At 46.6% G+C, this 25575-nt stretch overlaps 2 protein-coding genes across 2 annotated transcripts in view; one reads left to right on the forward strand and one right to left on the reverse strand.

Annotated features, from left to right (window-relative positions):
• Positions 1–1268: 1268 nt before the first annotated feature.
• On the reverse strand, positions 1269–20619 carry PMS2 (PMS1 homolog 2, mismatch repair system component). The gene is made up of 15 exons (XM_006765424.2): positions 20513–20619; positions 18641–18780; positions 17678–17764; positions 17405–17507; positions 16122–16305; positions 15832–15999; positions 15323–15420; positions 13957–14056; positions 13513–13597; positions 11192–11347; positions 9468–10308; positions 7154–7321; positions 5496–5596; positions 5133–5302; positions 1269–1975 (listed from the first exon to the last, which is right to left on the reverse strand). Exons 1-15 carry the CDS (start codon positions 20533–20535, stop codon positions 1832–1834), a joined length of 2568 nt encoding a protein of 855 aa, XP_006765487.1. The 5' UTR covers positions 20536–20619; the 3' UTR covers positions 1269–1831.
• Positions 20620–20730: 111 nt separating this feature from the next.
• Positions 20731–25575, forward strand: part of AIMP2 (aminoacyl tRNA synthetase complex-interacting multifunctional protein 2) — a 7220-nt gene continuing 2375 nt past the window's right edge. The window contains exons 1-2 of the mRNA XM_006765426.2: positions 20731–20994; positions 24318–24524. Of these exons, the coding sequence (XP_006765489.1) occupies positions 20860–20994; positions 24318–24524 (342 nt within the window). The 5' untranslated portion in view covers positions 20731–20859. The remainder of the gene's footprint in view (positions 20995–24317; positions 24525–25575) is intronic.

The raw sequence follows: 25575 nt of genomic DNA on the forward strand, positions 1-25575 counted from the left end.
TTAAGTCCGTCGCAGGGCCTGGGGCGCCGGGAGCTCTCGCGTGGCGCTCACTTGGCTCTGAACACCGGGCCCAGCCAGGTGAAGCACTGCTCCGGCGCGTCTAAGCCAGGCCGGTCTCCAGGCAACAGCAGGCCCCGCCCCACCCCATCCTTAAAGGGGCCGAGCTTCCTAGAAGCACGTGTTCTCTGCCCCCTTACTCCAGAACAGTGGTTCTCAACCTTGGCTGCACATTAGAATCACCTGGGAATCTTTTTTAAATCCTGATTTCTGGGGGCCCACCCCATAACAAAGAAACAGAATTTCCGGAGGATGTGGTCCAGAAATCAAGATTTTTAAAAAATTCCCAGGTGATTCCAATGTGCAGCCAAGGTTGAGAACCACTGCTCCTGAAGGTCAGGTGGAAATCTGGAGCTGGATGCACCTGACCTGGGTTCTCCCCGCTAATTGCCCCGTGACCTCTGTCCCCCTTCCTCTTCACCGTAACAGAATAATTAATCCAGGCGTTAGTTTTCCTTTGCGCTGTAAACAAGTTACACAAACTTGCTTAGGGGTTTAAAGCAACACAAATTTATCTTACAGTTCTGTAAGTTAGGGGTCCAACAGGGCCGGTTCCTTCTGGCAGCTGCAGGGGAGAATCTGTTTTCTCACCTCTGGAGTCTGCCTTCCTGCATCTTCCAAGTCAGCGGTTGCATCTCCCTGGCACAGCTGGGAGAGGTTCCCAGGTTTAAGTCATGGGATGGATTGGGTCACCCAACCAAGCCAAGATAGGCCCTCCATTTCTCAGCTCATTTCTTAATCACATCTACAAAGACCCATATTCAAGGGTCTGGGATTAGCACATGGCCATCTCTGAGGCCAGAAACCCCAATTTGCAGAGTTCTTGAAAATATTAAATTAGACCCTGCAGACAGGCACACCAGCCTAAGCTTGACACAATAACTGGTAATAATTATTACTTGGCTGTCTCATTACAGCGAAGAATGAATTCTAAGTTTGGGAATGGAAGCCCTCTCCCAGGAGGCCCGAGGTCTGGGCAGGGAGGGCGAGAGCAGGGGGGTGGCCTACACTCACCATTGTACACCAACCACCGCTTGGACTCCACAGACGGCATTTTTAGCTGCATTTTCGGCAGAGTTCAAATGGGATGAGGTTCCATGAAAAGCTATCTGACAAAACACAGGGATTCTTCCACCTCCAGTACCACTCGGAGCCAGTAACTGGAATATCTGGCAGCTCCCACCCCAAGGAAACCACATCACAACATTAAATTACGGCCAAATCCAAACCTTTTATTTCCCCTTGCCTACAACAGTGCCTTGCCGCCCTGGCCGCACCGGGGAACATTTAAAAATCATAACCCCAGCTCCACTGGGTCCTTTCTTCCCAGCCGGGCAGAGAACCCCCACTAGGTTTTCCAGATTATTCCTTTAAAAAAAAAAGTACGTACATCAGGGTTAAGAACTAGTGAGCCAAGAGGATCATAATTTTAAATTTATGAAATTAAACCATTGCCGACTTAATCATTAGGCTTAGCGTTGCAGCCTAAAAGATGCTGGGCCAGAGCAGAGGCCTGGACGGCTTCCAAGTGCTCTTCCCATTTCTGAAAAAACGTGCTCTTGCCTGTACACACACACACACACACACACACACACACACACACACAAATTCAGAACAAAAAACACTGCAGCAATACTCCACATGGTGCAAAAGGCTCTCCACATCACTTCTAAATGGCGCTGCTACGTGTTTGTCTTTTTAAGTAGGCTAATTTTGAAACAAAATGGTTAAACCCTGCCCTGCAAAACAGAAAAGTCCAGTCCATAAAACAAGGTCAATTTTGAGAAATGACATCCAGGTTGGCGATGTGTCTCATGGTCGGCCTGCCGTGGGGACAGTTCCAGGGATGGTCCATCTCACCCATATGGGCGATGAGTTTCTTCATCTCACTTGTGTTAAGAGCAGTTCCGATCATCACCTGAATACGAGACACAACGGTTTCAAGTTTTACTCGGTCTGGGTTAGAATAACAACTCTCCAGCCGAATTTTTCTCTAAAACAAACCTGGACAAGATCACAACTCAAAACCAACGTTCCCTGAAAAATCTTCCCCCAGACAACACTGCCTTCTAATCCCTCGGCGTCCACCTTTCTGTGACACTCCCCGCTCCCTGGCTCCTTCCCTTTCCTCAAGATGCCGTCACCTGCCCAGAAGCCAACCAGTTTCAACGGTGCCAGCACAACCTCTGTGCCGGCCACCCTCACCTGTCATCTTGGCAACTGCAGCGACCTCCTAACAGCTCCCTGCTCCCCCTCACCACACCCACCATCCTCCACTCAGCTGCCAGTGACCCCTCTGAAAGGTGTCAGAGCTCCTGGCTCTTCACCTGAATAACAGCGCAAGTGCATCACCTGACCTGGCCTTCACGCCTGCACCTGCAAGTATACAGTCTTCCCTCCCCACTGCAGCCACGCTGGCAGTGCCTGCCTCAGGACCTTGGTACTGGCTGTGCCCTCTACCGGAGGGCTCTCCTCCAATGTGGGCATGCCTCACTTCCCCACTCCCTTCAGGCTTCTGCCCTAATGCTCCTGCCTCCTCTCAGAGAGCCAGCTCTCCTCGTCTACCCCTCTGTAGCCCTCGCCTTGCCTTTGCTCCATAGCCCCTATCACTATCTGACAGACACAGGGAGATGGACGATGCCATGCCAGCAAGAAACAGAGGCCCTGGAACAAGGAGAGGTGGCGAGAGGTGACAGGCCTGAAACTGGCACAGTCCCAGGGGCAGGACATGGGGCAGCACTCTGTCACGCTGGAGGACACAGACAACAGACAAGTCACAGGAACAAGACAGCTGTCACTCAGGGGCGCTGTGCCCGAGCGCCGGGAAGAGGCCACTTCAGTCGATGCTCAGGGCCCAGGGGCAGAGGGAGCCAGGGATGTAACGCAGGGATGTGAGGCAGGGAATCCAGGCAGGGGGACGGGTCAGCACTCAGCGCTTGAGGCGGGACGGGGACCAGAGTGACTGGTCTGCAGACAAGAGCAGCACACGGGGCTGGAAGGGCAGGATGGCCGGAGCCTGCGCCTTCGGGGGGCAGAGGAAAGCCCAGGACAGTCAGCAGGTTTGGGTGCTGCCCGGAGGACAAGGGCTGCAGCTGATGGACCTGCCAGGCGGGCGTGAAGGAGCAGCCGTTGGCTCTGATCTCTGAGTCACATGAAGACGTAATTTTAAATGTCTGGCTCTCAGCACAGGCCAGTCCCAACTCTCTCACAGACTCCAGCGCTCGGTTGATAGTAGGCCTTCATCAAAGGAATCTCTGGCTGAAAGTCAGGTCCGGGGCCCTAGTCCCTGCTCTACTTAAACTCCTCTCTTGAGTGATTTCATCCAACCCCGTGGCTGTGAAGCAAACCTGACATTTTATCTCCAGCACTGACAGTTCCCCTGAGCGCAAGACTCATTAATAGGACTGTTCTAGACCCTCCACTTACCATCTAGAGCAGCGGTTCTCAACCTGTGGGTCGCGACCCCTTTGGCGGTCGAACGACCCTTTCACAGGGGTCGCCTAAGACCATCCTGCATATCAGATATTTACATTACAATTCATAACAGTAGCAACCTTACAGTTATGAAGTAGCAACGAAAATAATTTTATGGTTGGGTCACAACATGAGGAACTGTATTTAAAGGGCCAGAAGGTTGAGAACCACTGATAGAGGAATCCCAATTATAACACATCTAAACTGAACTCTTAATCCCACTCATGCCCCAAATGTAAAAAGCTGCTGTTTTCCCCACCACCCTTATTTCTGGCACCCCCTAGGCCAGTGATGGCGAACCTATGACACGCGTGTCAGAGGTGACACGCGAACTCATTTTTTTGGTTGATTTTTTTTTGTTAAATGGCATTTAAATATGTAAAATAAATATCAAAAATATAAGTCTTTGTTATCTGTGGTTGCAAATATCAAAAAATTTCTATATGTGACACGGCACCAGAGTTAAGTTAGGGTTTTTCAAAATGCTGACACGCCGAGCTCAAAAGGTTCAGCATCACTGCCCTCATCTGTTCTCAGCCAGGACAACCCTCCAGGGGCTCCCAACACACGCAGCACCAACTCTCAGGTTTGACCAGGACCAGCAAGACCCGCTGTGGGTCCATGGCTGCTGGGCTTCTCTCGTCCTAGTCCCCTGCTCGGTCACTCGGATCAGCCCCCAGCTTTGCTCAAACCCCCGGAGCCTTCACACTCGCCATTTCTTCTGTTTGGAAGGTTCTGACCCAATGGGCTCCCTCTCATCTTCTAAGGTCAGCTCAGATGTCATCTCCTCCGACGGCCTTTCCCTGCTCCCCACCTCTACTGTTCACCTCAATTTTTTGTGGGCATTCCCTGTCCCAATACTGTTGTAGTTTCCTTACTGAACTTACTGGTATGTGAAGCTGGCTTTGCCATGTCTATTTCTCCCCACTAAGCTATGAGCTCCACAAGGACGAGGACCTCATCTGCACTGTGGCTCTGTGGCCGTCACAGCCACACGCACCTGGCACAGGGTGGGCCACACAGCAGGGGCTCCAGGGGTATATGTTGAAGGAATGGCGTCCTGGCCTTTCCAATGGGCCAGGAGATAGAGATTCACTTATGTTACCTGGACACCAGGCTGACAACCACTGCTCCCCTCTCCAGCGCCTGCACAGTGAGTTAATGTGCAATGCTTCACGGTGCCCTGTGAAATGCGTGCTGACTTCACGGCACCCTATGAACGACTCGGTGCGACCTGCGCAGTGTTGTGCAGGCAGGGCAGCAGCAGCTCTCTATCTACCAACGTTGTTAATATCCACATGGTCCACAGACAGACAACATGCATGGACAGCTAACTGCACTGGGATCAACGAACCTCTGAGAGAGAATACGCTTAATGGAAGTAGAGAAAAAGCAGCAATGATGGGGTAGAGTCAAAGAGAACACAGACATGTGGAGATGGCATGTCAGGTTGACAGAGCAATGAGGCTCTATCTGTACAATGACCTGTGGCCGTCACAGCCACACACACAATGCTGACTGCCCAGCAGCTAAGCTGAGGACTTCTGGGGACTAGAGTGAGCAGACCCTGGGGTCCTGGCAGGGGAGCTTCCTTTACTTACAGACTTGCGACAGGCCCTGGAGGCGAACATCTGCCTGACGCGGGAAGGCCGGCACATAACCCCAGGGCTGTCACTCAGCATGAAGATCAGCTCATCAATGTCCTGGGGTCCGAAGGTCCAGTTTTTACTAGTTGGCAAGGAAATCAATTTAGCCCTTTCAGTGATGGGAGCTAAAAGAATAAAATTTGAAGAAAAAATATCATTAGTTGAAAAATGTGTTTCGTTTGAGTCCTACCTGTACTAGGTATCTGACAGTGAGGGCAACCATCTTCACTGCTTATAAAATACATGGATCTCTGTGACCTCAAAGATTGGTCCCAGCTCAAAAAGGGCACAGTTCTACAGTCTTAAGTAATAACTCACCGCTTTCATCGATAACAAAATCAAAACCATTCTTCCTGAAGATTTCCAGATTTTCTATCAGGACGGCTTCATTGACAGCAGTTAAGTTGAGAGTCTGGGGTCTGAAAGACAAAGGAGAGAGTCAAACCATATCTTCAAGTCAAATATGCAGGTATAACGCAGAAATGAAATTAAAACAATACTGTGAGCTCTTGAATCCATTTCAAAAAGCAGCGGGAATAGTAACACTTCATTGATCTATATGCCTTTCCTGTCACAGAACTTTCTGAGAATTTCCTTTTAATTTATTTTTTTAAGTTCATTTCAAGAGTTAAAGTATAAAAGTAAGTTGCTTTTCATGAATCTGCCATCCACCTGTCTTCTTCTGAATCCTCTCCTGGGGACTAGAGTGAGCAGACCCGGTAAGAAAGCGCAGACCCAGTCTCTGCCCTCGTGGAGTAACAGTTTAGTGGGGAAGAAAGGCATTGATCAAACAATCAAATTACAACTACAACTACACCGGGAATCAGGAAGAAGACACACGGTGTCCGAGGAGCAGAAAGTAAGCGAGACTTGACCTGGAAAGAGAGGGGGTCAGGGAAGGATTCTCTAAGAAAATTTTACAAAGTAGCTTATTAAAGGTCCCTCCATTGCCATTCACTTCTGCTGAAAACAACACAATCAGTGCATCCCACAGGAAAGAGAGCACTCCTCATGTTGTAAGGAAACCTGTGCTTTCCCCGCTCAGTGACTGCTTCATTGTACATTTCTTCATGCCGGGATCTACTTCTGCTTAATCTGAGTTTATTTTGTATTTTAATTTCTCAAGTGAAAATCCATGCCCTCTTCTTATAATTTTGCTTAAGAAAAGACTTCTGGCCCCGCCAGTATGGCTCAGTGGTTGAGCACTGACTCATGGACCAGGAGGTCATAGTTTGATTCCCGAGCAGGGCACATGCCCGGGTTGCAGGCTCGATCCCCAATGAAGGGCCTGCAGGAGGCAGCTGATTAATGATTCTCATCATTAATGTTAGAAGATTGATGTTCTATCCCTCTCTCCCTCTCCTTTCTTCTGAAATCAATAAACATTTAAAAAGAAAGGAAAATACTTCTTGTTTACATGGTATACCATCACACCACCACATGGTCAGTTGCCAACATTCAATCTGGCAAAGGACAGGGAAATACAGAATCTGCGGTGACTATCTAGCCATTGGAACTGTCTATGGTAGCTGAGGACTGACACGCAGGCAATGCTGCCCTGAACACGCACATTCCATGTGCTATACAGATGTACTAAGTACTAAAAGTTGCCTTTCATCAGAAGGGTTTTCTGGCCAACCAGTGACGGACATTTTTCGATGGCGAAAATGTTGGGTACTTGTAAGAACACAGCTGTGTGGCCTTGAGCACATTACTAAACCTCTATGTGAAATGGCGATTGTAACAGTGACTACCTCATAGTTTGTGAGAATTAAGTAAATTAATACATGCCTTCAACAATGCCTGGCATATCCTAAGCACTCAGTAAATGGCAGGTATGACTATTATTATGTAAAAAGTATAGGGATGCTCATGGCAAATCTATGTGTACATACAGAGGCACACGTGTAAGCTATTAGATCTGACAGGCGGGAGGGGAAACGACCCTGAAAATCCAGAACCTGATGTGAACCTGCCTGATCAGCCTCTGGCCCTGCAGCGCGGTGTGCTGCTGGAGCATCTCGAAGTTGTACTTCTCATCCGTGGCGTGCTGGTCCACGATGAAGAGGTCCGCGTCCAGTTTGGTGATGATAAACCCCAAGTTAAACTGACCGATGACTTCCATCTCTGCAAACATTGTTTTACTGCATGGAGAAAACATTAATTGTGAGACACTTTTAAAGATTATTTTTCTGATGAAAAAAAATCAAGAACCACAGTAACAGGTGATCAACAAGTGCTTGTTGAATTACTTAAAACCTCTGCTTTTAAAATCGCAGTTAACTTCACTTTTCGAGGGCTGACAGAATGCAAAGGTAAAGGACAAGCAGTTTTCACTCGGGCACCTGACGTGTGCGTCCCTATCCAGCACACCTGCTGTGACTGTGTGTGAGTGCACCTGCACCTGAAAGAACCTGGCTCTCTTCACTGCATCCGAGTTCAGTCTCACCAGATGACATGCAAAGTTCACCCCACTTAATTACACACACCCCAATTAATTACACACTGCTGAAAGGAAATATTTCTTGAAGACCTTTCTCAATGTAAGCTAGGCACTATGAATAGCGAAGAAATTACATAACATAAAAGTCTTGAAGAATTTATACTCTAGCCCAGCTGTGGCTCAGTGGTTGAACGTCAACCTATGAACCAGGAGGTCACAGTTCGATTTTGGGTCAGGGCACATGACTGGGTTGCGGGCTCGACCCCCAGTGGGGGTGGGGGGTGCAGGAGGCAACCAATCAATGATCCTCTCTCCCTCTCCCTTCCTCTCTGAAATAAAAATATATATATTAAAAACAGAAAGAATCTATACTCTAAATCAGGCAAAGCCTGTGTGGGCCACACTAAAAGTGCCACAAAAGTCCAGTGTCATTACCCAGCTGCACTGTGTTCAGTCAACCGCAAGGCAAAGTTTAAAAAGACAAAAGTTAAGCCCTAGCCAGTTTGGCTCAGTGGATGGAGCACCGGCCTGCGATCTTGAGGGTCCCGGGTTCGATTCTGGCCAAGGGCATGTACCTTGGTTGCGGGCACATACCCAGTGGGGAGTGTGCAGGAGGCAGCTGATCAATGTTTCTCTCTCATCGATGTTTCTAACTCTCTATCTCTCTCCCTTCCTCTCTGTAAAAAATCAGTAAAATATATTTTTTTTAAAAAGAAAAAGTTAAGAATTTCAGAATTCAACATTTTAACAAGTCACAATGTTGTACATGATTACTGACTGAAAAAGGGGGCAGTATTTTCTAATATCTGTATTACTAATATTTTTCTTTAAATTGACTCCTTTTCCGTAGCCTTATCAGGAATGATCTTCTTAAAACCACAGGTTTGACAAAGTGTTCTACTTTTCCCTAATACACACTGAAATGGAAAAGAGCAATACCCACCAAAAGTGGATGAATTCCTTACAGCGGAAAAAAGTCGCTGTGGGCTGAAAACCTTGAGGAAGAGGAATGAAATCAGGATCAAGGCATCCACTAACTTGGACAGACAGACAGGAAATGCTAAGGAAATCCAAGGGGAAAATTCTTGCACGGTTTTGGGCAGCAGAAAGAGTTCTTTATAGCAAATGTATCTGCTGGATGTGCGAGGCAGTGAAAAGAAGCTGGGGAATGGAGGAAGCCTTGCCAGGGATGCACTGGTACGGATAACGGCCGCTTTGTAGAATCAAACTGGCTCCAAATTTAGAATCTTCTAGAGCAGTGGTTCTCAACCTTCCTGATGCCACAACCCTTTAATTCAGTTCCTCATGTTGTGGTGACCCCAACCATAAAATTATTTTCGATGCTACTTCATAATTGTAATTTTGCTACTGTTATGATGGTCATGTAAATATCTGATATGCAGGATGTGTTTTCAGTTACAAATTGAACATAATTAAAGCATAGTGACTAATCACAAAAACAATATGTAATTATATATGTGCTTTCCGATGGTCTTAGGCGACCCCTGTGAAAGGGTCGTTCAACCCACCAAGGGGTCGCGACCCAGAGGTTGAGAACCGCTGTTCTAGAGGGAGGGAGAAAGAGAGGAAAGTGGGGCAAGTCTGAGGATCTGAGATACAAGTCTGTGGTGCACGGAAGACCCCAGGGAGGACCACCCTGATGGGCAGCAGGAGCCAGAGGCCCAGGCGCTGGTGCCAAGGCAGAGCCACCCCAGGCCGGACCCAGAAGAGATGCCCTCACAGCAGAGCACGGAACACCCAGAGGAGCAAAAGCTGACTCTGGAAGGATCGGCCTTTGCCTCACACACACACCAATGAGCAAAGGTGCTCTCAGGGAAAACCTTTACCTTATCTCCTTCCTTAGTTCCTCTTCTGCTGCTTGATTTTCTCCAGGACAAATCTTTGCCCGGAACCTCCTGTAGTTCTGCTCGCCTCTGCGCTGCTCTTGGTGATGTAACTGCTTCACGCGTGTAGTTAAAGAACTCAGGGAAAAGTCCAGGGGCACGATCTTCTTGTTAATTTTAACAGCGACGTCAACCTGAGACACCGGCATGTTCTGTGTATTAACCGATTTCTGAGGGATGTCAGAACTTAAGGGAATTCCTTCTTTTTTTAAACGCTTGCTGTTTGAGAGATTAGTTGGCTGAGGCCACATTCTAAATTTACATCCACTGTCTTCTGGGTCTAAATGGCATTCCATGTCTGAAAAACGACGCCCAGTTTCAGGCAACGTCTCGCACGACTCCATCTTTTCTTGTGAAGACCTGTCTTCCGGGGAGCTGGCTGCTCGGTCACTGCTGGAGTGACTGCCCATGTCCGGGGTGCTGGACCCCTCCTCTGAGCCTGCGGAGGTACTGCCATGCCCTGAGTCCCTTTCCGCCTCCACTCTGTCCTCTTCCGGACTCATCCCCCCTCCTGGAGGGCCGGACCAGCCTGCGCCTGAGCAGGGCGTCTGGGGGCAGAGGGCATCCGAAGGCCTGGAAGACGGCACGCTTCTCTTCTGTCTCGGAGAAACCTGCCTGTTCTGAGGCCTGTTCTCTGCTGAGTGACGAAGAGAAAAGGCCTCCCGCAGCCTGGAAATGGTCACCGCCCTTCTCTCTTCTCCTGGCGTCCCTAGCGAAGCGGGACTCCCCTGCTTCTCGGGCACAGGCTTTCCCGTCTCTGCCCAGTGCGGTTTCAGTGAGTGGCCTAGGCAGAGAGGGACAGAGGGGAGTGTCAGGAATAAGAGGAACACCGCCACAAAAGAGCAGACACAAATTGAGAAAGCATTAACCACAAAGAGACAACTGAAAACCTCACATGACACCCAGGTCTGCTCACCAGAATGGGTAGAATGAAAACACAAGCATTCACGCGGCAAGGATGGAATGGGGTGCGTCCACATGGCTGGTGGGAGTGAGGCGGACACACTGCTGTGTAAAGCGCTCTGGGAGAGTCCCCTAAACCTAAACACACGCTTGCCTGGGACCCAGCCTCGCCTCTCCCGTCAGAAACACTTGCCTACACTGGACAAAGCCATGGGTGAGGGTATCCACCACAGCTTTGTTCATTATAGCCCCAAACTGGAAACTACCTAACTGTAAGGGCCTCCAAAAACTCCCTCCTCCCTCAAAGGAATGAGAAAATGGGCAAAAACTGTCAAGATCAACTTTCTCAGAGCTCTGAAAATGAAAAGGCTTGCACAGCATTCAGCTGAGTTCTGGTAAGAACACATCCCTGTGCACTAATGATGATTCATGTTCTTTCTTTCTTTCTTTTTTCTTTTAGAGAGAGAGAAAGGGAGAGAGAAATATCAATTTGTTGCTCTACACATTCACGAATTCATTGGTTGCCTCCTGTATGTGCCCTGACCAGGGATCAAACTCGCAACCTTGGCATTTGGGGACAGCACTCCAACCAACTGAGCTACCTGGCCAGGGTGCTCCTGTTCTTTTTAAACAGATTACTTTCTGGAGAGACACATCTTTTCTATCTAGAAGTCCTAGGAGACTTTATTTCATGTCAAAAGAGACTAAGGAAAGTATCACAACAGCTATGTTTTAGAAGCTGTTGACATGTTGCAGTTTTTTACCTTCAATATCCAGCAGCGGCTGCTGACTGATGTTCAGTTTGCTGACATCACTATCGAACATTCCTATCAAAGATGTCTTTAAAACTGCCAACAGAAGCTTCTCGTCTTGTAGGAAAATTTGCCTTTTATCTGGAGTAACATTGATATCAACACATCCTAAGGCAAAAAAAAGAAAAGACACTTACTGTGTTTAAATTCACCTATAACAACAGAAATTCCCCTACCTACAATTTTATTCACTTGTACTGACCAAATGTACTATTAAAGACATTAGTGTCCAAATTATTATTCATAAACTATAAAATTAGGTCCTTCAAATAAACAAGGAAAAGATGAACAATTTTCTAAATAGCAAAATATATGCAAAGATTTCAATGGGTAAATTGCATAAGAAAAAGAATAAGCAGGTGAAAATTCTAAATAATAAAAGCCTAATATGCTAAGTGTCTGGTCATCTGTTCAACCAATCAAAGCGTACTATGCTAATGATATCCTAAGGCCACTCAACTGCTTGCTATAACGTACACTGACCACTAAGGGGCAGACAGTCAACTGGTCAACCAGTCACTATGATGTGCACTGACCACCAGGGGGCAGGCACTCCAACCGGTAGGTTAGCTTGCTGCTGGAGTCTGGCCAATCGGAGACGGGCTGGACACACCCTGGAGCCCTCCCTGGTTCCTCCCCAGCTGGTTAACCTCCTATATCCCTCTCTGGCCCAGGTCCTTCCCTGGCCCCGATTGTACCCCGATGGGTCCCTTGGCCTGGCCTGTGCCCTCTCGCAACCCGGGATGACTCAGGGGATGTTGGAGAGCTGGCCCCTGGTGGTCAGTGCATTCCCACACGGGGAACGCTGCTCAGCCAGAAGCTGGGCTTATGACTGGCGAGCGCAGTGGCGGTGGTGGAAGCTTCTCCCGCCTCCACGGCAGCGCTAAGGATGTCCGACTGATGGCTTATTTGGACACATCCCCCCGAGGGCTACCGGACTGTGAGGATACAGGCCTGGCTGAGGGCACCCCTTCCACCCACCTCCTCCCCTGAGTGCATGAATTTCATGCTCCAGGCCTCTAGTGTATAATAAAACTGCAAACTAAAGGAAGATATCACTTTATCACCAACAAAATTTGGTTAAAAAGTGTAATACCTGTCGAAACCAGTTTGGCTCAGTGGATAGAGCGTCAGCCTGCGGACCGGAAGGTCCCAGGTTCGATTCCGGTCAAGGGCATGTACCTTGGTTGCGGGCATATCCCCAGTGGGAAATGTGCAGGAGGCAGCTGATCGATGTTCCTCTCTCATCGATGTTTCTAACTCTCTATCTCTCTCCCTTCCTCTCTGTAAAAAATCAATAAAAAATATATATTTTTTTAAAAAAGTGTAATACCTAATATATTGTTGGTAGATGTGTAAATTGGTATATCACAATCATTTCCACTAGTGTAGTCATTCTAATTCTAGGAATTTATCTAAAGGGAATAATCAAATATACAGATAATGATTTAATTATAAGGACAGTATTTAAATTTCCAAAAACTGAAATAAACAAGTTTAAAATGAAGATCTGTCCATACACTGGAATATAATAAATGTAGCTATTAAAATCATGTTTCTGAATAATTTTTAATGACATAGTGAAGAAAATATTTATATCTAAGGACAAAGAGTACTACACAAAATTACACAAAATTCTTTTCTCACCCCAAAGTATATGGATAGATACAGAGGTCATTACAAATTTTTAAGGTGTACACATATGTATTTTCTAAGTACCTAGAAAAAATACTGGATAGCAATAAACCAGAATTTTTAAAATCATAAGAAAAATATTAAATAAATTAATTTCTAAGTCAGGGAGAACCTTCTCCCTTTGTTGACATGAAAAAGGCACATTTTTCTAATAATACAATTAACACAGCTTCAAGTAGAAAGCAGGAAAATCTGTATTAAAAATGTAACAAATAAGAGTCTGTAAAATAAAACTGAAGGCCTATTAAAAAAACAAAAGGCCCTAGCCGGTTTGGCTCAGTGGATAGAGCATCGGCCTGCAGAGTGAAGGGTCCCAGGTTCGATTCTAGTCAAGGGCACATGCCTGGTTTGCAGGCTCCATCCCCATCCCCAATTCTCTCTCATCATCGATGTTTCTAACTCTCTCTCCCTCTCCTTCCTTCTCTGAAATCAATAAAAATAAAAATATATTTTAAAAAAACACATGGCCATTAACTGTTACTGTAAGAGTCTGTTTCCAGTCATAGCAGAGCTTTATACGTTCACTGTATTATTTTAGGGTAAGTCACCAATTTTACTGAAACGTGAGTGGAGCTTACCTGAATCAACAGAAACATTAAGAACAACAAATGGGTACTGATGTCGATTATACATGTGATAGACCTCGTTCACCAGTCTGGACACCTACAAACAAAACAACGATGTAAGTGTCCCTTTCCCCAGGGTTCTAACAACATGCTGTTCTAACCCACCACTAAACGGATACATTTTTAACAGCTTTCGTGAGGTGTAATTGGCCTGCAATAAGTTACACATATTTAAAGTATACAATCAAGATAATGAATACATCCATCACCCAAAAATGATTCCTTGTGCCCCTACATCATAGATCCCTAAGACTGAATCTTTTTCCAATCTAAAGATGCTCTTGAAGAAATGCCAGACATTGCAAGTGCAGTTTAAATACTCATAAAACACATTCCAATGGACACAGAAATGTATCTGTATGACTTAAAAAAAACTTGCACAAAAAAAATGTATACCTTTGCTGGGTCACATGGCCGCCAATTGATAAAAAAGAACTGTCTGTCCGTTGAACTCCGTCCAACACCATGAGTACAGTGAGAGATGAAACCCGAGATACTGTTCAGTGTGAACAAGGGCAGGAGGCCAGAGTGAAAAGGATTAGAAACGCGTAGAATACAGCACATTCTTCGAGTAGAAAAGAAATCAAAACATAACACCCGGTGGCCTGCAACTAAGTACTAACATTTCAGTTAATGTGCATCTGTGTTCCATTCCAGTGAGTCATAAGAAGGACACGGACCTTCTAGAAGGCTCTAACGCTCCGGTAGAGCAAATCCACCACAGGCAATGGCTCGGGTTCAAAACGATTTGCTTCTGCTCTCCTCTCACCTTCCCTATTAAATCCTGGGCCCCCACACAAGGAGTGGGTCCTCACTGCAAACTCACATTCCAGAACCTTCATGCTGCCCCCACCGGCTAGCCAGGGAATCCGACCATTTGTCACCAGGATCTCTGCCCACATTCCCTGCCCTTTTAAAATCTGCTCTGTTAGCTAAGTTGTATCTACCGAGGTGCTGGTTAGGTGCTTATTCCACCTGAGATCAACCTCAGGAATATTTGCATTTCCGTTAGAATGATGCCTTAACATAAATTAATCCCGTCTTTAATTCCAGGCATAGGCCAAAGGCAAGTGGAGGGAGAGTAAGCAATACATGCCCCACAGGCCCAGTCTTGCTTATGAAAAATGTCTATTTTTCTTCCGTTAAAAGTAATGATGCTAGCCAGAACCGGTTTGGCTCAGTGGATAGAGCGTCAGCCTGCGGACTCACGGGTCCCGGGTTCGATTCCGGTCAAGGGCATGTACCTTGGTTATGGGCACATCCCCAGTGGGGGGCATGCAGGAGGCAGCTGATCGATGTTTCTCTCTCATCGATGTTTCTGGCTCTCTATCCCTCTCCCTTCCCCTCTGTAAAATATCAATAAAATATATTTTTTTAAAAAAAGTAATGATGCTGGACTGGACTTCGGGTAAGGCATGAATTAAAGGAAACACAGCCTCCACTGCTCTCTGCCAGATCCCAATAAAGTAAAACATTATACACAAAATAGTTTATTTTAATTTTTCTAATTGTTCACTAAACGTAACCTTTGCTACAAAGACTAATTCAATAGAAAACCCCTAAAACACATCAATTACCCAGAATATTGTTTGAATTAAGTGACTGACTCCTTCGTATTCATCTCTTTCTCAGCAGTAACACTACTTACAGGCTTACAATGGACAAAAGAAACTAAAAGCCTTAAAATCACTATCTTTAAAAAGAAAAAAACTAAAGAAAAAAAAATACCTGATTGCTGTTTTCCTGGAGGCAATCTACTCACCAAAACTGATTCTGCAGAGCATCTGAGCAGCTGAGCCCGAACTCTTCACAGACGCTGTCACTAGGGGGCAGCTGCACAAAAGGAATGAGGCTCTGCAACTAGAAGAAACCAGGACTCAGTGATCTCCTAACGGACAGAAGGGACCTAACTGCAGAGAGGAAGACGTGAGGGTTCTTGTGTTTTCTTTCCTAGTCAACTAACCTCAGTAGGAGCAAAAGGAATTTCGACAGCTGCTTTTTGCATTATATTAATTTTTATTTTTCTCTAGAAAGATGAAATACTTAGCTCCTGCTTATCCATAATCAACATATTGCCCATAATACTTGATATTTTTTCAGACAGAGAGTAAAAGTATTATTTTATTCTCTACCAGAGTGAAGCAAAACTCACAGAATTCAACATTAATTTTTGTGACAGATACCCAAAATATCAGTTCTCAGATTTTATTCTCCATTCTATCGTAAAGGACAACAGGAACCTGCCTTAATCACTGGAGCAGTAAGAAATACCTGTTTCTGTCCAAATACAGATCCAATATTGTCTCTTATGCTGGAGCTTCCGCTTGTGCCCACCACAGGCTGTCGTTTTCCTTGTCCCACCTGATTGGTGCAACTTACACGGACGCCCGAGGAAATGATACAGTACGCGTGGAGGACGTGGACCATTTTGGCAAATTCCTGTTTAAAAAGCACAGGCAAAAGACTTCATACGAGAACAAGTAGAGAGGAAAGCGTTCTAGCAGATCTTCTGCTGTGGTGTTCCTAAGTCTCAATGCTTCAGGGTTCTGAACTGACCGCACCTTTTTAATATTCCTTTGAAACTCCTTATGGCGCACAGGCAGCGTGTAAAACAGCTGCTGGACACTGACTGTCGTCCCTCTGGGCCGTGGGAATGGGGTTTTCTGGGTAATTTTCCCATTGTGATCGAACACCAGTCGAGTCCCAACCTTCGCAGACGAGTGGCAGGTAGAAATGGTGACGTCACTGGAAGAGAATGCCAGGGGTGGCCGGGTCAGTCAGATCAGGTGCTAGCGATCAGGACCTCACACGCTCACGTTCTCACTTCTGTTCTCTCAAGACTAAGAGATGATGAACCCTCTGAGATAATCAAGAGAGTTCAAATGGGTGAGGGATCATCATAAAATCTAAGGTATGACAGAGTTCTGAAAATGCTTTTTGTTGATTTTTGGTAAAAATATGTTTTTATTGATTTCAGAGAGAAAGGGAGAAGGAGAGATAGAAACCGTGATGAGGGAATTACTGATCAGCTGCCAGCTGCGTACTCCCCACACTGGGGATTGAGTCTGCAACCCGGGCATGAACCCTGACCGTAATCAAACCATGACCTCCTGATTCATAGGTCAATGCCCAACCACTAAGCCACACCAGCCAGCTGTAAATGCTTTGTTTTGATAAAAACTTTGAAATTTGTTTAAACTGCAAAAGAGTAAAAGATCTCAAAACTTATATATTCACAAATAAACATTTCTTTCTGATTTGTTACTAGTGTTCTAACAAAAATTTTTAAAAGGATACAAAAGATATTATAGTTCAAAAATTGAAGTTAAAACCAATAGCATCTATAATTTATTACCTCTGTTATTTTAAAATTGAGAAGTCAGCCCTACCTGGTTTGGCTCACTGGATAGAGCGTCGGCCTGTGGACAACAATTCTGGTCAAGAGTACATGCCCGGGTTGCGGGCTCGATCCCCAGCGGGGGCGCGTGCAAGAGGCAGCCAATCAATGATTCTCTCTCATCATTGATGTTTCTATCTCTCTCTCCCTCTCCTTTCCTCTCTGAAATCAATAAAAAATATATTTTTTAAAAAACTGAGAAGTCACTGCTTGACTAAGGGTAACAATTTTTTTACAATACTATATGCTTCATTTCATTCATTCATTGCTTACATTTGAGAGGCATTATCACTTAGCTTGATAGTAAGATAAAACAGAATGCAGAAGTGAAAAGTTGAGACACTCAAGACAAAGAGGTGTAAATAATAATGATTCTAATTATGCTTTTTAATATTCAGAAAGATTTTTTACAAACAGTCAAGTTAGTAGATAAAAATGTTGCATCACCTCAGTGCACAAAGTGAGCTCAGAGCTTCCCCCCGAAAGCCAAAAGTTTCAACCTGAGTTAGGTCAGCAAACTCTTGAATCTTAGAAGTGTGATGTTTCAGAGCTGGAAGAGAGGTGCAAAGTGAGGCTCAGGATACCTGAAGGGGTATAGCAATGAGCATACACAATGCCCACCAAAGTAACGGGCTTTGACAAGCTGTTTTACTGATTACTCAACATTCTGAAATATTTTGCCCACATATTTTAAAATAGGGTTAGAAAAATTCAACTTACTTAAGCCTTCAAAGTTTTCTTCTTCTACCCCACATCCATTGTCTGAAACTTCAATGAGATCCACCCCATAGTCTTTAAGCCTTAGATCTAAGGATAAAAAATTTTTCAAAGAATTGATCCATGTAAAAGCCTTATATTGACAGTATTTATAACATACATATGCAAATTTGAGTCATAACTGCACCTATTTAAATGTATTATTGTCATTTTATTTTTTAAAGTCCTTCTTTGCTATTTACTAGCACTAATAAAATAGTTTTGTTTTTATTTTTTCCTTTCTTTTCTCTCTTTAAAAAGAATAATTTTTTTATAGAAGTAATTTTTTAAAAATATATTTTATTGATTTTTTACAGAGAGGAAGGGAGAGGGATAGAGAGTTAGAAACTTCGATGAGAAACATCGATCAGCTGCCTCCTGCACAACCCCCACTGGGGATGTGCCCGCAAACAAGGTCCATGCCCTTGACCGGAATCAAACCTGGGACCTTTCAGTCCACAGGCCAACGCTCTATCCACAGAGCCAAACCAGTTAGGGCTAAAAAGAGTAATTTTAACATACTCATTAAAGAAAACGGGCTTTGGAATCAGACTTCCTGGGGTCATATTTTACTAGCTTTATAACCTAAAAAAAAAAAAAAAAGTAAATTCCCTGCACCTTAACTTCCTCCTTTTGTTAAATAAAGATAGTAGTAACAATAGTAATAATTCCTATCTCATAAGATTATTCTGCAGATTAAATAAGGTATCCCATCCACAGTTCTTAACACAATGTCTGCCTAGCACATAGCAAGAACACAATAAAAGTTAACTGCTATTATGATTACTACCTAGCACACAGTAATTTACTTTATTAACTAACTTGAAGTTAAAAGTATAATTGAGTGTCTTATGACAGTAACAAATGTTACATGAATAAAACAGCATAAGCTGGCTATTTCTTGTGACTTAAGTCTCCCAAACTTACCAATATTAGTGGCACCGGCATCCACGCTATTTTCCACCAACTCCTTCACGGCAGAACTTAGACTCAGGACCACTTGCCCAGAACAAATCTGATGGACCGACCTCCGATCGATAGGCTTGATGACCTTAGCGAGTTCTGTACTAAAGGAACCAGTTACAAGAAACAAGGCAAGGGTGCATTTATATACTTTCCATCCCGGTTTCAACGGTAGGAAGTGATTCATCTCTGTTAATAGTTAACGGGGGTAACATGTTCATTTATTATACAAACATATGCATTTACTACATTCACAAATACTAAATGCTGTTCTACAATTCTGAAACATTTGCCAAAAAAATCCCTCTTAGATGCTACAAATGCAATAGAAATCTAAAAATCTAATGATACCGGGATCTACATGGGGGAGACACATGTGCCCCTCAATCTATGGGTCAATGCGTCAATAATTTCTTGCAAGGATGGGATCTTTTTTCTTGAGAAGAGAAAGCAACACTTCTAACACAATTTGCAAAACCAAGAGCATGATGGGAAATACAAAGTGCTTATGTCAAAACCAAAGCCATCTGAGAACCTGAGTGGGTGCCGGTTGTAAAACTGTTCCCATGGCTGCCTTTGAATCCCGACTCCCAGTCCAGGCTGCCAGCTGCTGCCCTAAAGGCCCTCAAAGTTCTGGCTCTATCTGCTTTATTTTTTAATCCTCACCGGAGGATATTTTTCCATGATTTTTTCGAGAGTGGAAAGAGAGAGGAAAAAAAAAATCCAACTTAGAGGCACATCGATCGGTTGCCTCCCATATGCCCCGACCAGGGCTGGGAGCCTGCAACCGAGGTACGTGCCCTTGACGACGGGAATCGAACCCCGGACCCTTCGGTCCGCAGGCCGACGCTCCACCCACTGAGCCCACCCGGCTAGGGCTGCACCTGCTGTTAGCGTTTTCCAACCCTGTTCGTCTCCACTTCCTCCCGACTCCAACCCATCCTCCGGGCTACCACCACCGCTCCTTTAGAAAGCACCCGTCTGGTCAAAGTTTCTGCTGAAAAACTTAGCCTGCTGCATGGAGTGTAACGTGTAGTCGCAACCGAACCCGGCCTACTCCACCGGCCCCTTCTCTCCAGGCCTCCCTTCCACGAGACCCCTCCATGGTGCTCACTGCTCCCGGTCTCTTCGGCCTCTGTCTAGACGGCGCCCCTCACCCTTTCCCTCTCCCTCTCCTGCCTGGCAAACCCCAAGAACGCATTCCACATGTGCATGAACCCCACAATTCCTCGTCAACGGGGTGGTAACTTGGGTGAAACAGGACACAGGAAGGAGCCACAGGCCTCCGGTCCATTTCTGATACTGACTCTGGGGGGTGGGGGCCAAACACTGAAACACGGCGAACCTGGGTTCGGGGATCTGACACTGAACGCAGAGAACCCGCCGAAGGAAGGTTCGCAACCCCGAATTCGGTGTGGCCTGCCAGCCAGTGATCGCATTCTAAGCAGAGAGAGAGGTTCTGCATTTTTTAAACGGCGGCCATGCAAATCAGCAGGTCCCTTGAAGCCTCCTCCAAATAACCTCAATTTTTTTATTTTTGCCCCAAAAGGAGAGAAACCTTCAGGCCCTCGGACTTCAGGCCCGACTTCACGTCCATGGACGTGTGGCGGCGTCTGGGTTCAGCCGGCCTGGGCGCGGGCCGATCCCCCACCGACCCGGCCGCACCGGGCTCGCGAGGTGGCAGCGGTGAGCGGAGCGCTGAGGAGCCCTCTCCGGGGCCTGCTGGCCGGCAGGATCCCCACACGCCCTGGGCACTTCCCCCTCCTTTGCAGGAACGCCGTCCGCCTTAAAAAGGACGAAGGACGACGGCGAGGGGAGATTGCAAGCACCGCTCACCTCAGCGCTTCGGCTCGTTCCATAGATGCGGAGCCTGACGCGCTCTGGGATTCGCGACAGTTCCTAACCCCGCTCCCACGGGTGCCCCGCCTCCGAGCCGCCCATTGGCTGCTTCTGAAGCTATGCCCCACCCCTTCCGGGTGGGGCGGAAACAGAGGCTCCCATCTCCTTCTCGCTGATTGGTGGTATGAAAAATCGGGCCCGTGACGTCAGAGAGCCCGAGCCAATTAGAGCACACGAACGCCCGAATCCAGATCAGAAAGGAGGTGGCCGCGGGACGTGGTAGTCTGACGGTTTCTGGGCGGTCGTGTCCCTCACCCGCCACCGTCACTCCTGTGGTTCCCACGATGCCGATGTACCAGGTAAAGCCCTATCACGAGGGTGGCTCATCTCTCCGCGTTGAGCTCCCCACCTGCATGTACCGGCTCCCGAACGTGCACCGCCCGACCAGCAGCCCGGCGCAGAATGCGGGCCACGTGCAGGTAGGAGCGCGCGGCAACCACCCCGTCCCCCCGCCTTCCCATCCGTTCAGTGCGCAGGCGCCAAGGCCTCCGACCTCTTAGTGCGCAGGCGCCGTGGCTTAGCCAGCGGGGATGCACGAGTAGGGCCCCGGGTCCCTCCAGGCCTGGGTCTTGTATCAGTTTTCTTTTTTCGCTTATAGCTACTTAAACTTTATTCACAGAAAAGTGAATAGCACGTCGATGGCCATTTTAAGAATAACCAGTGTCACCCAGGTTAACACACGTTGTCAGTGCCCCACTTAAATTACCCCAAAGGGCCCGACTTCCGTGATCGTGTCCTGCTTTTCTCTCCTACTGCGCCACCTAAGGATGCATCCCTAAGCCACGTGAATGGAAGCATGCAGTTTGGCGGCTTCTGTCTGGCTGCTGCTTCTAGACGTGATTTCAGGACTCGCCTTGTTGCGTGAAATGCAGTCTTCGTGCTGTCTGCGGGTCTGCTATCCCAGCGCGTTAACTGGAACCCCGCCGCTTGCCCATCCCACTGCTCACGGATGCCGGGTCCGTTGTAAAGCTGCATTGTAAGCTGCTTCATTTTGCAGTGAGTGTTTTTGTACAGGAGCAGGCTTAGGGTATTTCATTAGGGATGGAATTGCCGACTCAGCGGGCAGGTAAGTACTAGATATTGTAAATCGCTTTGCAGAGCGGTTGCCCTGATGTAGGCTCTCACCAGCAGTGTATAAATTTCCCGATGCTGGCATCCTCCCCAAAGCTTATAACTTTGGAAGTCCCCCATCTATAGTAGATGTTGGCAGTGTGGGTAGACAGATAATTAGAAATCCAGCCTGAGCAGAGCAACTGGAAGAATAACTGCTTCTAAATACGTATAGAACAAGTGGATAAACACATATGCCAAGTCATAGCTTAGTCTGAGCAAGAAAAACAACAGCCCAACATTAAAAGGGATGATAAGCAGATTTGAGCATTTCCTTATGCCTCAGATCAAGGGGTGAGATCCAGCTATGCTGGGGCCCTTCGATTATTAATACTAGGGGCCCAGTGCATGAATTCATGCACCTGGTAAGGAACTGTGGGTTGCGAGGCTGCAGTGGGCACAGGGATGGGTCTCAGCCCATCCTCCTTGCCCCCGCCTGGCCCCTCCTGCTGCAGCCCTATTCCATCTGCCGGCAGCCCTGCTCCTGCCGCCACTGCTCGCATGCACTGATGGTGCTGGCTCCGCTCGCACCCTCTGAGGTGCTGAGCGATTGGGGCCGGCAGCGGGTGCAAGAGGTGGTTGCCAGTCCCAATCGCCCCTCAGGAGCAGGGGGAGGTGGAGAAGCCCTGAGGCCCTCGCCAGGCACCGGCAGCAGGTGCAAGCGGCAGCTCCAGTGCTAGCAACGGGTGCGAGTTCCCTGTGTGACTGCGGCGCCCAGGAGCAAAGAATTTTCAGTAACCACCAGAGGCTCACTCCAATGACAGCGACTGGTGCCCTGCCTTGGTCTGGAGCCCCCGCTCACCTGCTTTACCATCCCACCACGGCTGATGCCTGCCATGTTCCACTCGCGTGCACTCTGGTAGTCAGCACACATCATAGCGACCAGTTCGGTTGTTCACTGTTCGGTCTATTTACAGTACCTTATTATTGAAGTGGCATACGGAACTGTTTATTGTTCTTTGTTCCACCCAGAAGTCAATCACCTTATATTTTTGCTGTTTGACCTTAAACAAGAGCATCAGGCAAGGAGAGGGGAGAAGGTGGCAATTCAGCTATAGGGTAAAAAGGAGTTAAACAGATAAGAGAGGAATGTTGCAGATGGAGGGAACAGAATGAGGAAAAGTCCAGTGGCCACTGGGGGCATGGTGTGTTTTAGGAATCCCATGGACTGTATGGCTAGAGACAGAGCAGGAAGAGAATTATGTGAAAGGAGGCAGCCAAAGGGCAAATCATACAAAATCTTCATCAAGCCAGGGTAAGGGCTTTGCTTTTTAGCTTAGGAGGTTAGCCTTGGGGAGGAGGTGACAGGGTCTGCCTCTGTTTTCCTCTCTCTAGCTGCCATCTTGTGGATGGGTGCGAGGTGACCAATGGAAGTAGACCAGGTGAAAAAAACGGTGCCTTGAACTTGGGCAGTGACAGTGGAGCAGGCACGCTTAGAAGCAAGTGAATTTCAGAAAATTGCCAGCACCTGGTGGTGAATTGATCCACATGAGAGGGCAGTGTTAGTGACTAGAACAGTGAGGGCGAACCTTTTGAGCTCAGCGTGTCAGCATTTTGAAAAACCCTAACTTAACTCTGGTGCCCTGTCACGTGTAGAAATTTTTTGATATTTGCAACCATAGTAAAACAAAGATTTATATTTTTGATATTTATTTTATATATTTAAATGCCATTTAACAAAGAAAAATCAACCAAAAAATGAGTACGCGTGTCATAGGTTCACCATCACTGGACTGGGGGAACAGATGTTCCCAAGAATTAAACTTAGCAGCACTCACATGTGAGCAAGTACACTTACACTCCCATTGTATCACGAATGCATATTTATAACTCAAGGTCATTGCCATGTTCCTGACCTTTTTCATTACAAGCATTTAGCTCATGTTTTATTTTCTCAACTCAAAGTGGATGGTCTATTGTGAGAGCTCAGGAATCTGGAGATAGGTAGTACAATGTGACTGTACTGGGAGGCTTCTTGATATTACTTTATAAGTTAAATCTAGATTGACTTGAGATTTATTATAAACATTATTGGTAACTGTGTACCAGTCACTATACCAGGTCAGAAAAGACGCAGAGGTTCGGTGAATGAAGAATGTAAGTGTTCCCTGTTTATACATGTCAGCGGGGAGAAGTTCTAGGTGATTCTGCAGTGAGAGTGCCAGTGCTGCCCTGAGAGTGAATGATTTGGGGAATTGACCATTTGACCCCGGAGAGACTTACAAGCCAAAGAACACTTTTTTTAACCTGTGTGCTCCCTTTTCCCTTCGAGTATAAACTGAGTTATGTTTTCACTGCCCCCCTTTTTCTATTTGTTTAAGCAAAGTGTTTTGATATGAATAAAGAACAAGTTGTATTTATTTCCTATCCTTCTCTGTTCTTAGACTAAATGCCCCGAAGTTAGTCATACAAAGGGGCTTTCAGTCATGTTTTTTATTTATTTTAAAGCATGATGGATCTGTTTGCAGGGCCTATTAGTCTATGGGAGAAATGAGATTCTGCCAGTTCATTTTACTGTTTTTTAAAAGGCGGGAGGTTTGATGAATTTGTGGAACTAAGTAGAAGACAAGTGATCAAATTAAGCAGACTGCTTTGATCGAGGAAATGAACACTCTGGTGTTGGTTTGCTTAGGGAGGGTCTGACCCATCTCTCCAAGCTCTGGAGTCCCGTCAAGATAACATTTTAAAACGTCTGTACGAATTGAAAGCCGCAGTCGATGGTCTCTCCAAGATGATTCAGACGCCAGATGCGGACTTGGATGTAACCAACATAATCCAAGCCGAACAGCGCACCGCTTTATCGGCCAATGCGTTGGACTTAAATTCCGTCCTTGGGAAGGTGAGTGCACTTAAAACTAAAGAATGTCAGCTGCTGGGTGGTTGGTGCGAGTGCGAGTGAGGCCTGGACTCGCTAGTGTTCAGAGGTGGACAGAGCACGTTCTCTTCTCCCCCGCGTGATTGTGCCGCAGCACTGAGTAGGCGCATGAGCTCTGGTGAAGCCACAGCAAATTGTAAAGCTGCTGCTGCTGCCCTCTCAGACCCCTGCTGAAGAGAAGGGAGTGCAGTACAGCTTCTCCCAGTCCCGGCAGCATCCCGCAGCCTGAGCCCTGGAGAAACAGACCTGAAGTCACCCCTCAGTGCTGCTCACGGTCAGCCGTCAACCCCGACTCTGAGAGTAGCTGAATTTCAGGGCTCCGGCTGCACAAAAATCCCACCAATCCTGTTGAAACATCTCAATAAGAGCCAGTCACAGTGCCATATTGCAAGTGTATTTTGCGAAATCCAGTTTGCTTTATTAAAATTAAGTTGTATTGGCCACCTTTAATGATCAGTCTACAGTATTCAGCTAATTTAGGGTATAAAGAGACAGGTAAGGAAAGAATGTCTTATTACAAAGTAATATTGTAGGTATAAAGCAGTGGTTCTCAATCTTCTGGCCCTTTAAATACAGTTCTTCATGTTGTGACCCAACCATAAAATTATTTTCATTGCTACTTTATAACTGTAATGTTGCTACTGTTATGAATCATCATGTAAATATCTGACATGCAGGATGGTCTTAGGCGACCCCTGTGAAAGGGTCGTTCGACCCCCAAAGCGGTCACGACCCACAGGTTGAGAATCGCTGGTGTAAAGGATTTGTCCCAAGAATCCCTGCTAATACTCTCCTGTAGAATTGGCAATAGAAATGGTACTGCTTGGCCGAGACCGGTTTGGTTCAGTGGATAGAGTGTCGGCCTGCGGACTGAGGGGCCCCGGGTTCGATTCCGGTCAGGGGCATGTACCTTGGTTGCAGGCATATCCCCGGTGGGGGATGTGCAGGAGGCGGCTGATCGATGTTTCTCTCTCATCGATGTTTCTAACTCTCTATCTCTCTCCCTTCCTCTCTG

The sequence above is a fragment of the Myotis davidii genome, unplaced genomic scaffold, assembly GCF_000327345.1.
Source record: "Myotis davidii unplaced genomic scaffold, ASM32734v1 scaffold399, whole genome shotgun sequence".
Taxonomy (NCBI): domain Eukaryota; kingdom Metazoa; phylum Chordata; class Mammalia; order Chiroptera; family Vespertilionidae; genus Myotis; species Myotis davidii.